A 17,137-nucleotide genomic window follows, 5' to 3' on the forward strand; every position below is an offset into this window, starting at 1 on the left:
AATGTAAATGAGTGTGCATTTTGGAAAAGTTTCATCTTCTAGAATGAGAAAAACTTGCAAATTTGATTAGTAAAGTCACTATTAGTGATCACTATGCTGCCAGAAGGTGGAAGTGGCATAAAAAAGAGAGTAGAATGTATATGGATAACGTGTATGAATACACGTGTGTTCTTCCCAGAAAGAAACCAAGGAAAATAACACAAAACTGAATAAGAAAGATAACCAGTGGGGCTGGAGAGATGGCCAGAGGTTAAGAGCACCAGCTGCTCTTGCAGAGGTGGCTCACGACCACCTGTAATGGGATCCAGTGCCCTCTTCTGGTGTGTCTGAAGACTGCGGCAGTGTATGCACAGACATAAAATAAATAAATCTTTTTTAAATAATGGTAACCAATAATATGTGACAAAATATATAATCAGGAGACTGTGAATGAACTTTGTTATATATTTTTGATGTTGGTTCATATAATTTTTTTTTTTTTTTTTGGGTTCTGTTTTTCGGAGCTGGGGACCGAACCCAGGGCCTTGCGCTTCCTAGGCAAGCGCTCTACCACTGAGCTAAATCCCCAACCCCTAATTTTTTTAAATAATAAAATTGGATAAGAATAGAATAATTAAAATGGCTAAATGAAACAGGTAAATTTAGCTTATGTTGAGGCAGTATAATTTTATAAAGACCTACAAAATTATTGAATACATTTAGTATTGTTATTGTTCACTAAAAATTGATATTGTCCCTTGAGGCTATTGAAACATAAAGTAATTCTGCTACCTTTGTGTTGCTATTACCAAAATAACTGAGTAAGCAAAGGAATGAAGTTTATTTGGGTTGCACTTAGTGGTTGACTGGTCCCTTACACTTGTGCAGAACATAATAGTGGCAGGTCACAGAGGGGGCTTTTCATGTTATGGAAGCCAGGAAGCAGAACAGAGCAGCCACAGGAAAGGACCAGGGCAAGATGTAACCCCAGGAATATGCCCAGTAGTGACCTTCCACCAACAAGAGCCCATCTTCTCCAGTTTGGCCACTTTCCAATGCTCTATTCACATTTTGAACCTATCAGTGGATTAAGCCATTCAGTAGGTGAGAGCTGACATGACATGATCTCATTTACACAGCCCCCCAAGTGTGCTTTGCTAATCTTTTAGATATTTCTCAAGCCAGTCAAGTTGACAGTCAAAGTTAACAATTAGAATAATTATATTAATTTCATTAGGATCTAAATTATTTTAGCATGAGTAAAGAGACTTGTGTATATCCATAGGAGCTCATTATTGCTTCTTACAAAATTATTTGTGGGACTAGAGAGGTGGCTCAGTAGTTAAGCCACTTGCTCTTTAAGATGACCCAAGTTCAGTTCCTAGCACCCACAGTAAGTGGTTACAACCTCCTATAAATGTCATTCCAGGAGATCCAACACCCCCTGCCCCCAACCCCGCCAGCCTCCAGTGGCAACAATTTACCCATTGCTTGAATGAACACCCGCAATGTACACTACAAACAAATAAATCTTAAGTAAAACATTGATTCCTAGTTTTGTCCAGGTAAAAGGCAGGAAGCAGTAATGAAAGAGTCACAGGAATCAGCTAGAAAGAGTTTAATGCTGACCTAAAAAGGCCGATTTGAACATTAAAAATTATACTGGAGAATAAAGATATTGAATATAAATACTCCATAAAAAAATCTCCACCTCCATACCTTATGTATCTATGGTACAAAAACCTTATGGGTTTTTTTCTTTGTATTCGCCCCCATCTCCTATTTCTTTGGGTAGCCCTCAGTGTCCTGGAACTTGCTTTGTAGACCAGGCTCTCCTCAAACTTAGAGATCCACCTGCCTCTGCCTCCTGATTGCTGGGACTAAAAGCATGTGCCACCATACGAGGCTTAAAAGCCCCACATTTCATAGTACCAGAAAAGTTGATGAATACGGACTCTAAAGGATGTGGTAGTCAATGTAGGAAGAATATTTCATAATCAGAAAGAAATTTTGCATTTAGACTATTGCCTCTCAAGCTCTAAGATATATCAGCTGTGTGGAAAAGGTTGGATTTAGTTGAGTGAAGTACGTACCTAGCTTGTAGTTGGACCCCTAAGACATCCGTAACTAGACAGCATGCTTTAGTGTTTATTTGTAATCTAATGTCAGAACCACTCCTTTCCCACACATTGAATAGCGAGGGTAGAAGTAGCATGTTCAAGTGTGAATTCCACCCCTCTAGTGTCTGAAAACAGGTGGTGGTGTTAGAAGATGAGGCAGCCGGTCTTTCCAGCTTGAGGTACTGAGAATCAAATCAGGCTCCTCGGGAAGAACAGCCAGTGTTCTTAACTGCTGAGCCACCTCTCTAGCCTCTGATGTTTTGTTCATGTTAGTGTTTGAGGTTGGCAATGAGTGCTTATAATTTGTATTTACTTAAAGTTTTTTTTTTATTTAAAAATATTGCTGACTGGGTAGCAGAAGCAGGGAGATCTCTGTGAGTTAAAAGCCAACCTGGTCTACATAGTAAGTTCCAGGATAGCTGGGGGCTACATAGTGAGACCCTGCCTCAAAAATAAATTATATCAGCATAATTTATAATTATATCTATTATTAGATATATTTTATGGAAATAATGACGTTTCTCATGTACCAAGATTAAGGAAAGGAGTGAGGGAAGAAGAGATGACACAGTGGTTAAGAACACTGCTGCTCTTCCAGTGGACCATGGTCAGTTCACAGCATTCACACAGCAACTTACAGCCCACTGAGACGCCAGTCCTAGGGGATCTGAAGACCTCTTCTGTCTTTCCCAGGCACTGCATGTGTGTATTGCACAGATTTCCATTCAGGCAAAACACTCATAAAGTTGTTGGGGTTCAGGAGTCGCCCCATAAACCACATGAACACCAATCTCAGACAGGAATGGTTTATTGAACACCCAAAGATTTGTCGACCAGGGCAAAATAGCTTCAGACTCAAGAACTGAAAGCTGCATGCTGAATATTTCTCAGGCCAACTCAGAAAGGCTAAACTGCAAAACTACAGTGAGCTCATACGCAGGTGCTGGAAGTGCCACTCAGTAGTCTGCCCTGACTCAAACCATTTTAGACATGACAGTCTATATTGACCTTTTGATGGGACAATTATATTGAAAATTTAATAGGCCCTAAGTGAAGCTTATGGTTGTGGAATTTCTTGAGACTAACAGATCTCATAACATACAGAACATAATAGGGTATGTGGTCAGCATGACTCTGCTCTGAGTCAAGTTATTTTTTGTGCCAATGACTGGCAGGCATATTACAGCAATAATATGAAATAGCATGGCAATAGCTATGCTCGGGGCAGGCCACAACAAAAATTAAAATAAAAATAAATAAAATCTCGGGGTTGGGGATTTAGCTCAGTGGTAGAGCGCTTGCCTAGGAAGCGCAAGGCCCTGGGTTCGATCCCCAGCTCCGAAAAAAAGAACCAAAATAAATAAATAAATAAATAAATAAATAATCTCAACAACAAAAAATGAATTAGTTTTTAACATCAACACTTGGGAGGCAGAGGCAGGAGGATCTCTTATGGGTTTGAGGACAGCTAGGACTGTTACATAGAAAAACTTTGGAGAAACCTTGCCTCAGTAAACAAACATGTTTATAACAGTGAAGGTATAACTGTGGACTCAAACATGAGGAAGATAGAAATGAGTAGATTGGAGCAGGCTAAAATATGGGTGGAATTAATAAGGATAATAGAAATTTTCTGTCTTAAGGTTGGAGAATGAATTGTACTATGACAGGACAAAAAACATTATTCATAGATATTTTTGTGGGAAAAGTATTTTCTAAGTTTCATTGTTAAGTCAGTATAAGCTACCATTAGTGAAAACAGAAACCAAAAAAATCTTAAGGTAAATCAATTAAGTTGTGTTATTTAAAGGACTGTTTATTGATCAGTTCTTGGTGTATTATTACTTAGCAATTGAAACATCGTTTGCCACAAAGTTCTTATTTAATGTCATTACACCAGTAGACATGTATCTTAGTTTCGGATTTTACTGCTGTGAACAGACACTGTGACTGAGGCAAGTCTTATTCAAGGCCAGCATTTAACTGGGGCTGGCTTACAAGTTCAGAGGTTCTGGCCATTATCATCAAGGAGGGAACATGGCAGTGTCCAGGCAGGCATGGTGCAGGAGCTGAGAGTTCTACATCTTCATCTAAAGACTGATATTAGAAGACTGGCTTCCAGTCAGCTAGGATGAGGGTCTTAAAGTCCACACTCACAGTGACACACCTGCTCCATCAGGGCCACATCTTTTAGTAGTGACACTCCCTGGGCTGAGCATATACAAACCATCACAACATGTACTTTTTACCCACATACATTTATGGCTGGCTAGGTCCTCCTTGTCATTATATGTATTCATAGTGGTCTTCTCTCTATAGAGCACTATAGTACTTCACAGTTTTCATTCCTTGCTAGAATGGTGACACTGGTCATATTTCCACAGATGATATAAAAAAATTGATTTCCTAAGGCCTCTGTATTGTTTTTATACATGAAGTCTCCACACAGAATTGATGGAGAATGTAGTCTTTCAGATGCAGGAGTCCTCAAGGGCATTCTTTCCACGTGTTTTGTTTTGTAGGTAGTTCTGTATTGTGGACCTCAGCTTGCTCAGAAATGACAGCTAACTACTTCACATTCAGTTTAATTGTTTTGGCTTCTTTGGTGACTCTCTTAGTGTTCTATTGCTATGAAAAGACACCATGACCATGACAGCTCTCATAAAAGAAAGCATTTCACAGGAGCCTGCTTACAGTGTCATAGGTTAAATCTATTTTTAGCACGGTGCTGGAGAAGGAGCTAAGAGTTCTATATCCAGATCCGCAGACAGCAGGAAGAGAAGGACACTGGGCATGTCTTGGGCTTTTGTAACCTCAAAGCCCACCTCCAGTGACACACTTCCTTCAACAAAGCCACAGTCCTTTGCTAGTCCTTCTCACATCTGGACACTTCCTAATGACTAAATGTTCAAATCCATTAGCCTATAAGGGCCATTCTCGTTCAAACCACCACACTGAAAGTGATCTATTTCTGAAGGTTTTCCTGCTTGTGTAAAACCAATTTCCAGAATACTTTACAATGGTTGCTGACATTATATTCTTAAAAGGTAAAATATTTAAATAGATAATAACATTTTGGAATATTTTCTAAAAGTTGTGTAAATTATTAAGACATTGAATTAATGGATTATAGATAGTTTAATTGGATTTTTAAGACATATTATTAATGCCTTTGAACTTTTTTTTTTTTTTTCAGAGAACCTGGAAAAAATTGCAAAGTCTATACTTTTAGTAAGGATGGGACATTGTTTGCCTGGAGCAATGGAGAAAAGTTAGTATTCGTTTGCTGAAAATTTTATGTGTAGCATGAATATAACCATAACTGGCATGATTTGAAATGCATGTATTTGGATATCATTGATAAAGTCTATTTCTTGTGTATTGTGAGTACTTTGAACATCTTCAAGGTATTTTTATATATGCCAGGAATTGAGTTATGTTGTGACTTAGAATTAAAAATTAATGTCAGAAAAACTATTACTGAGGAAACCAAAAAGTTATTTGAAATAGTGTTGTTAAAGTATCATATTACAAAATTGGCCTCTTAAGATATTCTTTAAATGGTCATATTTTCTTAAAACTAGTTCTTTTGAGTTTTCCATAAAATCACTACAATATTTCACAAATCAAAAAAAGTTCAACCATTTGTTGCTTATTTTTCTTGTTATTTTTAACCACATTATGGTTATACTGTTAGGCTTTTCTTTTTTTTTTTTTTTCCGGAGCTGAGGACCGAACCCAGGGCCTTGCGCTTCCTAGGCAAGCGCTCTACCACTGAGCTAAATCCCCAACCCCTGTTAGGCTTTTCAAAAGAGAGTAAACTATATGTATTAGTTTGTAAGTATGAATTGAATAGTTTTTTTTCCCTGATCAGTTCTTTATACTGGTAATATAAAATCTTCTGAAAGTCAGATCAAATGTGATTTTTTTAATTAACTATTAAAGTCTGCATTAAATTAGTTGATTCACTTTTTAAGTTATTGATTCTAACTATAAAATGCTTCCGTTTTATATATAAACAATTAAACCTTAGCCACAATGTTAAAGGTGCTTTGTTTTGTTTTAGAGATAGGTTCTCTCTACATAGGCCTGGCTATCCTCAGATTCACTATGTAGGTCAGACTGGCCTGAGACTCACAGAGATCTATCTGCCTCTGCCCCCTGAGTGCTGTGATTAAAGGCATGTGCTGCTATTCCCAGCTCAATTTTTTTCAATTAAATATTTATTTACATATATGTGGGTTATGTAGGTGTTTTGCTCACACGTTCATCTGTGTACTGCCCTTGGAGGCCAGAAGAGCCATCATACCTGGTTCTGGAGTTCATCATGTGAGTGCTGGCACTCCAACAAGGGTCCTCTGGCCTCTGAGCTACCTCTGCAGTTCTACCCTGGAACTTAATATAGGAAAGTACGTCAGGACAAACTGATTCCCAAAGCCTGGCTCTAACATTTATCCCTCATATGCTGATCAGATCAACTCATTTGATTTTGTGTTTTAGTCTAAATGAATTTATTTGTAAAATCAAAATAATGATGCTTGTAAGGAATCCAATAGATTTACAGAACATGGTTTGGCCTGTGCTTGGGTTCTGTAGGAAGCATACAAAGTGTGCAATGGGGCACGACTTTTATTCTGCAACTCCTGCCACTTTGTCATTATTATACCACAGTAATTCTTTTTTTTTTTTTTTTTTTTTTTCGGAGCTGGGGACCGAACCAGGGCTCTACCACTGAGCTAAATCCCCAATCCACCACAGTAATTCTTAACAGACCTATGTGTTAGACCACTTTTGAGATTTTAGTAGACTTGCTTACAGATTTCTCCAACTTGTTATAACTACTTCTTCACATTTAAAAAGCAGGCATCTCCATTCTGCCTCAGGCCTGCCTTCCCTTTGATTTAATGACCCTCAGCTTCTCTGCAGCCTGGCCAGGTGCTCACTCCATTGGAAGTCCTATCATGTCTGGATCTTTCTGCTAATTGTGTACTATTTCTCAATACTTTTGGGGTAAATTTTACGTTTTTTAAAGTTAAGTGTTCCCTTGGTATTATTTGGAACTGCCTGAAAAGTATCTTTTATGAAAAGTGAATGAAGTGCTCTATGTTTGAAAAGAGGTATGAATGTTTGGGTTGGTGCTGGCTGTTATAACATGGTAATTTTGCTGAAGTAATTTCTTTTGAAACCAGAGTGAATATAATCAATGTCGCTAACAAGGGACTACTGCACTCCTTTGACCTCCCAAAAGCAGTTTGCCTTGAATTTTCACCAAACAACACTGTCCTGGCAACGTGGCAGCCTTACACTAGTAAGTATTTTCCCTTATAAAAATATTCTAACAGGAGCATTACATTTGGTGGGAGAAAAACTAGGTTTATAGCTTTGTAAGACAGTAATTTAAGGTCAAATAGACACCCCGACACACACACACACACACACACACACACACACACACACACACACACACCCCGCCATCTGCAGGGAATATGACCTTATGTAGACTGAGACTGCAAGTGAGCCACATCCCTTAAGCCCTCTGCACACCAAGTAGCCTGGGTGTCCTCAAACTTCGTAACCGTGGGTGGCCTTCAACTTCTGGTCTTCCTCTGCACCTCCTGGATGCTGGGATCTCAGCTATATAGCACCTGTCCATCCACGTGGTGCTGCCGTCTAAACCCAGGGCTTCATGCGGCCTAGGCAAGCACTCTATCAACTGAGCTACGTCCCCTTTCCATCTTAACTAAGTACTTACTGTACTGTGTCCATAACTTTACTGTTTTAAGCATGCAGCTTTGCTTACATTAAGTAATTAAGGACTTTAACCTTATCACTTTAAGGCAGCTCCTCTTGGCTTTTGTTATCTAAATTGCTAGATAGAAACACTTCTGTATTTCTACCCATTATGCAAAATAAAAATTACTTGAAAGCACTGTGTCTGGAGAGATGGCTTAAAGCTTAAGAGCACTGACTGCGCTTCCCAAGGTCCTGAGTTCAGTTCCCAGCAACCACACTGTGACTCACAACCATCTGTAATGGGATCTGATGCTCTCTTCTGGTGTGTCTGAAGAGAGCAACAGTGTACTCACATATATATATATATATATATATATATATATATATATATATATATATATATATATATACACATACATACATACATACATACATAATTCTTTTTAAAAAAAAAGCACTGTGTACTCTGGCAGTTAATATAATAACCAAGAAAGCTATTGGGTGGGTAGAAGCATGTATTTAGTATGGATATACATAATACAAACATGATTAAGGAGGTGGTGGATCTCATAAGTTCAAGACCAGCCTGGTCTACATAGTGAGTACCAAGACAGCCAGAGCTATATAGAGAGAGCTTCTTTCAAACTCAAACTAACAATTTTTTTTCAAAAGATGATTCATTAAAAAGAGACTTGTGTTCCAGTTAGACAGAATGCATGGCTCAAGATGACATCCAATTTAAAGCTAATTGAGTTATATCTAGGATCTTACTTTTAATACTTTTAGGTCCTGGTTGATTGTAAATAACATACCTCAGGATATGAAGAAAAAATGTAAGTTATTAGATTGAGGAGAAGAAGAACTGCAAAGAAAATTTAGAAAATAAGTCACTACTGGCTAGAAAACATTTCTAAAGATCTGGAATAATAATGAATTAGTCAACTTTAAGAAAAGGACAGTACAGTAGATATGCTATCAAAGAAGTGTTTGTTGTAACAGTTCCGTACCTATGATTCTAGAGGAAGATTGTCAATTAGGGATGAGTTTAGCTAGAATGAAACTTTGTCTCCAAGAACAAAAAGAATAGAGAACAGTGTGCTATTTTGATACATTTAAAGCCATCTAATGGTAATGCTATGTGAACTTCTATAAAGCCCTGCTTTAGCTATACATGACATAATATAGGAACATTATATAGAAGCTGTTTTAAGAACATTTTATTAGAGACTAGGATGTAACTCAGTTGGTAGAGTGCTTGCCTACATTCGCAAGGCCTGGGTTTGATCCTTAACACTGTGTAAACTGGGTGAGGTGTCACAGCCTGTAATTCCAGCACTCAGAGAATCAGAAGTTCAAGGTCGCTCTCAACTACATAGGAATATGAGGTCAATCCAGTATATATATGACCCTGTCTCATAAAAAGAAGGGAAAGAGAAGGGGTTTGGGGGGACCCATTCTGTAACAATGACAGTTTTTGAATAAATAAATAATAATGGTTCATTGTTGGGTTATAAACCTCAGGGTTTTATTCTGTCAAGGGGCTTGGATTCTCATGAATCTTGTTTTCCAAGTAAGTTAAGCAGTCACAAGTGTTAGAAGACAATCACTATAAAATATTTTTGTTGCAGCTTCTAAAGATGGTACAGCTGGGACCCCTAACCTACAACTTTATGACGTGAAGACTGGAACATGTTTAAAATCTTTCATACAGAAAAAAATGCAGAATTGGTAACTAAATGCTTTAAAACTGTGATTTTTAAGAAATTTTAGATTGTATGAATGTTTTGCCTGCATGTATTTATACCTTATGTATGCCTACTAACTTTGGAGATCAACAAAAGACTTCAGGTCTTCTGGAATTCTGGTTTTCTACAAGAACAAGTGTTCTTAACCTCTGAGTACTCTACAGCCTGTAAAGTGATGTATATAGCTAATGTCATCACATACACTTGTTTCTCTGATATTGACTTGGAAAATGAGTTAGACCAAAATCTAGGTCTTTAAGGGTTTTTAAGTATATAGGAATATATTATAGTAAAAATATTATCATTTTTAGTTTGTAAAAAGGGACAATATATTTTTTTTAAGCTACAACAATTTAATAAGACTATTAGTATCGTTGGTAGCAGACACAATGTAAATGTTTTATCTTAAACAGCATCATAAGCTTTAATATGATTCTTCTTTTTTCCAATTTCTTTTTTTCTTTTGACACAGGTGTCCTTCCTGGTCAGATGATGAAATTATTTGTGCCCGGAATGTTAACAATGAAGTTCACTTCTTTGAGAACAACAATTTTAGTATGGAAAGACTTACTAAATAATGTTATTAGTTATTTTAAAATACAGTTTTAAAAGTTTTTTATTTGTTTGTCTTTAGTGCTAGGATTATAGTTTTCCTTTCCTACCTGACAACATAGGACCATCCTAAATATAATTGATGTGTTTATACTTGATATTTATTTATTTGCATAAATCTGAATGCCAGTGATATTCTAGAGCATAAAGATTTTCTTTTTACAATAACTATACTATTAGGTAATAGACAATAGCTATTAAAATATTAGAATACCTCTCTTGTTCTTGCTGTTGAAATTCTGTAATACAATTTTAAAATTTGTTTATTTTTAAACTTTTTTAACTGATTAATTTTTGAGACAGTGTTAAACTACACAGATCTGCTGGCCTGAAACTCAAAGAGATCTTCCTACCTCTACCTTCCAAATTCTAGGATCAAATGCATGTGCCATAGCAGTTGTGATAGCCCATGCCTTTAATCCCAACATTTGGAAAGCAGAGGCATGGATCTATGTGTAGGAGGCCCGCCTGGTCTACATTGTGAATTCCAGGACAACTAATTTGTACACCAGGCTAGCCTGGAACTCACAGTGACCTCCCTACCTCTACCTTCCAAATGCTAATATTAAAGGCGTATATTAGCTAACACACCTGCCCTAAAGTGTCTTATGTTATAGAATTTCTATTTCAGTAATTGTCAACCGCGGCACATCTTAACTTCTCACATCTACTCAATTATCATTTTTCTACTAAGCTAAAGCCAAACAAATATTTCAGTATCACTGAAGTTTAGGGTGGGCCCTTAGTTTTTAAAACTTAGCCATATAATTGTCATAACTAGTTAAATATGATTATTGTTCAAACTTCTAACTGCAAATGTTCTATTAAGTTTTAAAACTCAAGATCAGTTTGATATCTCTCAAATTTCTTTTTTTTTTTTTTTTTCTTTTCTTTTTTTCGGAGCTGGGGACCGAACCCAGGGCCTTGCACTTGCTAGGCAATGCTCTACCACTGAGCTAAATCCCCAACCCTCAAATTTCTTTTAGTAGATTCCCTCTCAATCTCTTTTTCACCCCTTATAATAGATTGTTTCTTTTTGATTCTTTTTTTTTTTTTTTTTTTTTTTTTTTTCCGGAGCTGGGGACCGAACCCAGGGCCTTGCGCTTCCTAGGCAAGCGCTCTACCGCTGAGCTAAATCCCCAACCCCAGATTGTTTCTTTTTAATTGTGTGTGTGTGTGTGTGTGTGTGTGTGTGTGTGTGTGTGTGTGTTTGATTTTTAAGATAACATTTCCCTATATAGCCTTGACTATCCTGGAACTGGCGTTGTTTGCCAGGCTGGCCCTGAACTCACAGAGCTGCCTGTTTCTGCCTCTTGAGTGCTGGGATTAAAGATTTATACCCCTATATCTGTGCAGCAGTAGATTATTTCAAAAAATCATTTGTCTTTTTGTGTTTTTGTATAGTTTGAAGTTTGCTTTTATTTCTCATTAATTTAACATGTTTTCAGTCTTGTATAAATTGCTAGTTGGATATAGTTTTTTTGCTCTATAATAAGATATTTTAGACTGCCTCACATATTTCCTGATATACATCCAAGACAGCCGAATCCTTTTTATGGAAAGCAGTATTTGCAGACTACAGCCTTGACTCTAGGGCTTTATTGCACTGTGGTAATCGTGGTATCTATCTAGACTTTCTCTTTCTTTTGGGAGGCTGCATTATTTAGGTTTGTGCTGATAACTTCTGATTAAAAGTTGCAAGATTAAAAAATACTTGTAAGGGGCTGGAGAGATGGCTCAGTGGGTAAGAGCACTGAATGCTCTTCTAGAGGTGCTGAGTTCAATTCTCAGCCCCACATGGTGGCTCATAACCACAGTAATGGGATCTGATGCCCTCTTCTGGTGTGTCTGAGGACAGTGATGGTATATTCACATACATAAAATAAATGCTTGTAGATTTATTTCATTTTATGCGTGCAGTTACTTTGCCTCATGTATTTATACACAAGCCTGTGCCTGTGGAGGTCAGAAGAGGGCATCTTGATCCTCTGGACCTAAAATCACTAACGGTTATGTGCCACCATCGGGTGCTGGGAAGTGAACCCAAGTCCTCTGCAAGAGCATGCTCTTAACTGTTGAGCATCTTTCCAGCCCCTTTAAAGGAAATACAGAATTTAACTTAACCTTATCTGTAGTACCTTTTACCCATGTCAGGAGTCTTGTTTCTTTGGTATATTGACAAAAATGATTTGGGGATATCACCATCACATAAGTATTTATTTGCTGTGTTCCACATTATCCACATGGTATTCTGAGAATAATAGTAACAGTAATACCAATAACACAATCACTGAGAATAAAGAAAAGACAATTCTATCTCTTTGTCGGCACACCATCTAATTAGTGATTGAACATTTATTTTATCATACTAAAATAGGAATTGGTAATTGTGCTTGTATGTGCCAAAGAAGATATGCAACATCTAGTCACTATAGATACCATAGTGTGCACTACATTTCCCTACTGTTGATACTCCTACCTTAGCTTGCCTGTTTGTTTGTTGGCAGGTCCTAGTTTGCTCCCTGTGCCTGTGACCACCTTAGAGAAGGAAAGAGCTTATTTTATCTTACAGCCTACCAGTCCACTATGAAGAAAAGTCGAGGCTGGAACCCAGGGGGCAGGGACTGAGGAATTCTATTTACTGTCTTGCTTCCCATAGACTCAGCTTGTTTTCTTAGAGAACCTAGGGCTATGTGCCTGAAGTATCAAGAAAAGGCTCCACAGACTTGCCTACAGTCCGATTTGATAGAGACAGTTCCTCAAAAGGTCTTCCTAGGTGACTGTAGTTTGTATCAAGGTGACAAAAACTAACACCCACTTTCTTAATTTGCTACAGAAAGGGAAGCCTCAAGTTTGATAGTTTGTTGTGGTACATTTGAATACTTTGTGATATCTGAAACTGAGTAAAGAGATTAGCTCTTTATCCCATTAACTAGGGTAACACTGTTGCTTATTAACATGGATGCTTGTTGCTTAGGATAGGGTAACAGTATCAGCTATCTTTATTATTATTTATCATGTAGAATTTCTCTATGCATAGTTTACATTAGCAGGCTGAGGCCAATCTTTCCCATGGAATGGGCTCTATGCTGCTTTAACATAGAGATGGGTACTCACTGGAACATTTACCCTGTGCTTGGTGGTGTATTCTTAAAGCCAATCCCTGGGAAATAGGTGGTATAATGAGTAGTATCATCTTACTACTTGCCCAAGTTTGCACACCTACTAAATAAGTCAATGGAATTCAAGCCTAATTCTGTCTGGCTTTTCTACTGGATTGCTCTTCCTCATTACATGAAACTACAATAAACAGTTTATAGTTATACTAGCCTTTTATAATGAATTCAGAGTTTGATACGTTTTATTAATTTATCCATCTTTAATCCATTTCCTCTCATTTTAGACACAATTGCAAATAAATTACATTTGCAAAAAGTTAATGACTTTAATTTATCACCTGGAACCCAACCTTTTAAGGTAATTCCTGTTTTTATTTATATAGAACTTGTCTTTTTTTAGAAAGTATGTCTAAAAACATTCATCTCAGTTCACCTTCTTCTAAGAATTAAGTACTGATTTATATATGTACATCTTAGGTCGCAGTTTATGTCCCTGGAAGTAAAGGTGCACCTTCATTTGTTAGATTATATCAGTACCCCAACTTTGCTGGACCCCAAGCCGCACTGGCCAATAAAAGCTTCTTTAAAGCCGATAAGGTTACGATGCTGTGGAATAAAAAAGGTATGATGAATAATTTTTCACCTTCGTTATTAAATATTAATTTCATCATTCATGTGTATAAGTAAAGGAATATAGATGATTTTAACTTCTGTTTTAAATCTCATTGAATACTGTTTTTCTGTTGTAGCTACTGCTGTGCTGGTAATAGCCAGTACAGATGTTGACAAGACAGGCGCTTCCTACTATGGGGAACAAACACTGCACTACATTGCGACAAATGGAGAAAGTGCTGTAGTACAATTACGTGAGTAGCAGTTTTCCTGTGGCTAAAAACAGTGATGGTAAAAATGTGTTTTAGTTGGGGATTTAGCTCAGTGGTAGTGCGCTTGCCTAGCAAGCGCAAGGCCCTGGGTTCGGTCCCCAGCTCTGAAAAAAAAAAAATGTTTTAATGTCATAAAGGTAATACAGTCATCAACATTCTTAATCAAGTGCCTAAACTCAAATGCCATAATGTTGATGATAGAATAAGTAGTATTCATTGAGAAGCTTAAAGTCATCCTTAAGCACACCTGACTTGGACAGACTCCAGTCAGTTTACTTTAGGACGAGTAGAATCTGAGTGACGTGGTTTGTTGTAGTAGCTCTCTGAGCATTTTACTGCCACAGCAAGTAGAGGCGCTGAGTTTATAACAACTGCAAAAACGAGAATAAAATCCAACATGTTACCAGTTCACTTCTTATTTTGATAAGCTAATTCACTATAGAATAATAGTGATTGTATCTAAAAATGTCTTTGCAGTTGTCTATTGTATGCATATGAGTGTTTTGTCTACATTGGTATCTGTATACCACATGCATACCTTTTGCTCAGGAAGGTCAGAAAGGGGCACTGGATCCCTTGCAGCTGACCATGTTCCCACTGAAATAAGAAATAAACTATAGACCTGAAATACTAAGTAAGTACAGCAGATCAAAAGAAGACACTTAATTCTGTGTCTTTGTATTAATGAAGTCACAGTATAAACAGCCATTTAAACAAAGAAATACATACCAAGAAACATATCAACTGTAAAGACCTATGGAATAAAAACTAAAAAACTCTTCACACAACTCTAAATTTTAATGAAGACTTTTAAATGTTGTCATTTCTCTTCTACTTAATCTAAAATTTAAAATTTTAATGCCACCTATGGTTTTTGTGTTCGTTTGTTTTTAGACTAGATAAACTTTTCTGAAATCTGGTAATGAAAAATTAGCACAAGAATATTTTGAAAGCTGTTAGGACGTGTGCAATTCTGATACTCCAAGATACTAAAATGTAAAACAGTTTAATTAAGAGTATTTGGATCTGGCTTATGAAAAAGTAATGTCTGTCAAAGTAAAATACAGATATTGAAAATAGATCTGTATACTTGTAGATAAAATTAGCACTTAACAGTGAAGAAAATATTTACTGTTCAATTTGTGGTTCTTGAAAAATTGGTCAGTCATTTAGAACATAAATTTGTTATTTTTTTCTTACCAATTATATATAAAATTTTAAAGGAACTTTAAAACAAAATATATGAAAACTTTTTTATAATCTTGGAATTAAAAAAAGATTTTTCTAAGCAAGACAAAAATGCTAAGAAAAATGATAAATTTGTAATGCATAAATATAGATTTCTATATTAAAAGAATCTGTTATCTGAGGTAAGAAGAAAAAAAATTTAGGCTGACGGGGTTGAGCATGGTAATGAATACCTTAATCCCGACCTTCGGAAGATGGGGACTGAGGATCAGAGATTTAAGGTCACTTGTATACAAGTTCAAGGCTAGCTTGAGTTACAGAAGACTGTATCCCAACTGCTCCCCAGGAAAAGGAAAATCCAAAAATAAAGCAAGCAAAGGATGTATGAGCACACGAAGTGTAAGCTTTCTTAATTTCTCAAGTTACCTGAATGGCTAGTTAATAAATGCAAAGAAAAATGAGAAATATGCAGGAAATTCAGTCTACCAGAAAACAAATGAAATTACTTCTAATTATGAAAAGATAACAGTAATTAAACAAATGGAAGAAATAAAGCCAAGCCATAAATTTTAGTATAATGGTTGGAAAAGGTAAAGATATAAACTATATAGTGTGACTGTGAGGGACCCATGCCACTAGAACCTGCTGATAGGCTTTTTTATAAACTTCTGATTTATATCTTATATTCTTTTTCTAGCCAAAAATGGCCCAATTTATGATGTAGCTTGGAATCCTAGTTCTACGGAGTTTTGTGCTGTTTATGGTTTTATGCCTGCGAAAGCAACAGTTTTTAACCTGAAGTGTGATCCTGTGTTTGACTTTGGGACTGGTCCTCGCAACGCAGCATTCTATAGCCCTCATGGACATATATTAGTACTGGCTGGATTTGGAAACCTTCGAGGACAAATGGAAGTATGGGATGTTAAAAACTACAAGCTTATTTCTAAGCCTGTGGCTTCTGATTCTACATATTTTGCCTGGTGCCCAGATGGTGAGCATATCTTAACAGCCACGTGTGCTCCTAGGTTACGTGTTAATAATGGGTATAAGATTTGGCATTACACTGGCTCTCTCTTGTATAAGTATGATGTGCCATCCAATGGCGAATTGTGGCAGGTTTCTTGGCAGCCATTTTTGGATGGAATATTTCCAGCAAAAACGATAACGTACCAAGCAGTTCCAAGTGAAGTGCCTAGTGAGGAGCCTAAAGTTGCAACAGCTTATAGACCTCCAGCCTTAAGAAATAAACCAGTCACCAGTTCCAAGCTGGTAAGTAATCAATAGCACAGAGGAAAGCGATTCCCTGTGTGGAACTCTGCAGGCCTTTTTCTCTTTGCTCGTGTTGCTTTGTACATATACAGGATACTCTCCAGAGAGATCACTCCGCCCACAGATGATGGAGATGCTGAGCAGCTTATGTCTTAAGCCAGCAAAGTTTAAAGGGGCTCACAGTTTTAAAAACACAATTTTTATTCTTGAATTTTATACATAGGCAATGAAATGAGGTCATATCCACCCTGTCTTCACATCCAACTTTGTGTCCTTTGAAAAATACCCTCTGAGTCCATTTAGTACTGTTCGTATGTGCATAGGTATGAAGCCATCTATTAGCAAATAGGAGTTCTACCAGTGGCCATATCCCCAAATCCTCCTCCAGCAACTATCGGTTGCCAATAACTTTCAGTAAGGGATGTGGCCTAGAAATTATCCATCAAATCTGTCTTGATTTGCCTGGTTTGCTCTTGTAACTCCAGCTA

General features: G+C 37.0%; 1 protein-coding gene across 3 annotated transcripts in view; it reads left to right on the forward strand.

Moving 5' to 3' along the window:
* Eif2a (eukaryotic translation initiation factor 2A) overlaps window positions 1-17,137 on the forward strand; it is a 33,459-nt gene that overhangs the window by 7,429 nt on the left and 8,893 nt on the right. Inside the window, exons 3-10 of one of the 3 annotated variants that reach the window (XR_005500352.2) lie at window positions 5,296-5,370; window positions 7,289-7,407; window positions 9,461-9,560; window positions 10,050-10,132; window positions 13,593-13,666; window positions 13,786-13,930; window positions 14,058-14,174; window positions 16,078-16,371. Coding sequence is in view for 2 of the 3 variants with exons in the window: in NM_001399818.1 (NP_001386747.1) it covers window positions 5,296-5,370; window positions 7,289-7,407; window positions 9,461-9,560; window positions 10,050-10,132; window positions 13,593-13,666; window positions 13,786-13,930; window positions 14,058-14,174; window positions 16,078-16,649 (1,285 nt within the window). In the remaining variant the exon portion in view is untranslated. Of the gene's footprint in view, window positions 1-5,295; window positions 5,371-7,288; window positions 7,408-9,460; window positions 9,561-10,049; window positions 10,133-13,592; window positions 13,667-13,785; window positions 13,931-14,057; window positions 14,175-16,077; window positions 16,650-17,137 lie in introns of all 3 variants that reach the window. The other 2 variants (NM_001399818.1, XM_063282412.1) reach the window with 2 other exon arrangements.

The sequence above is a fragment of the Rattus norvegicus genome, chromosome 2 (genome assembly GCF_036323735.1).
Source record: "Rattus norvegicus strain BN/NHsdMcwi chromosome 2, GRCr8, whole genome shotgun sequence".
NCBI lineage: Eukaryota > Metazoa > Chordata > Mammalia > Rodentia > Muridae > Rattus > Rattus norvegicus.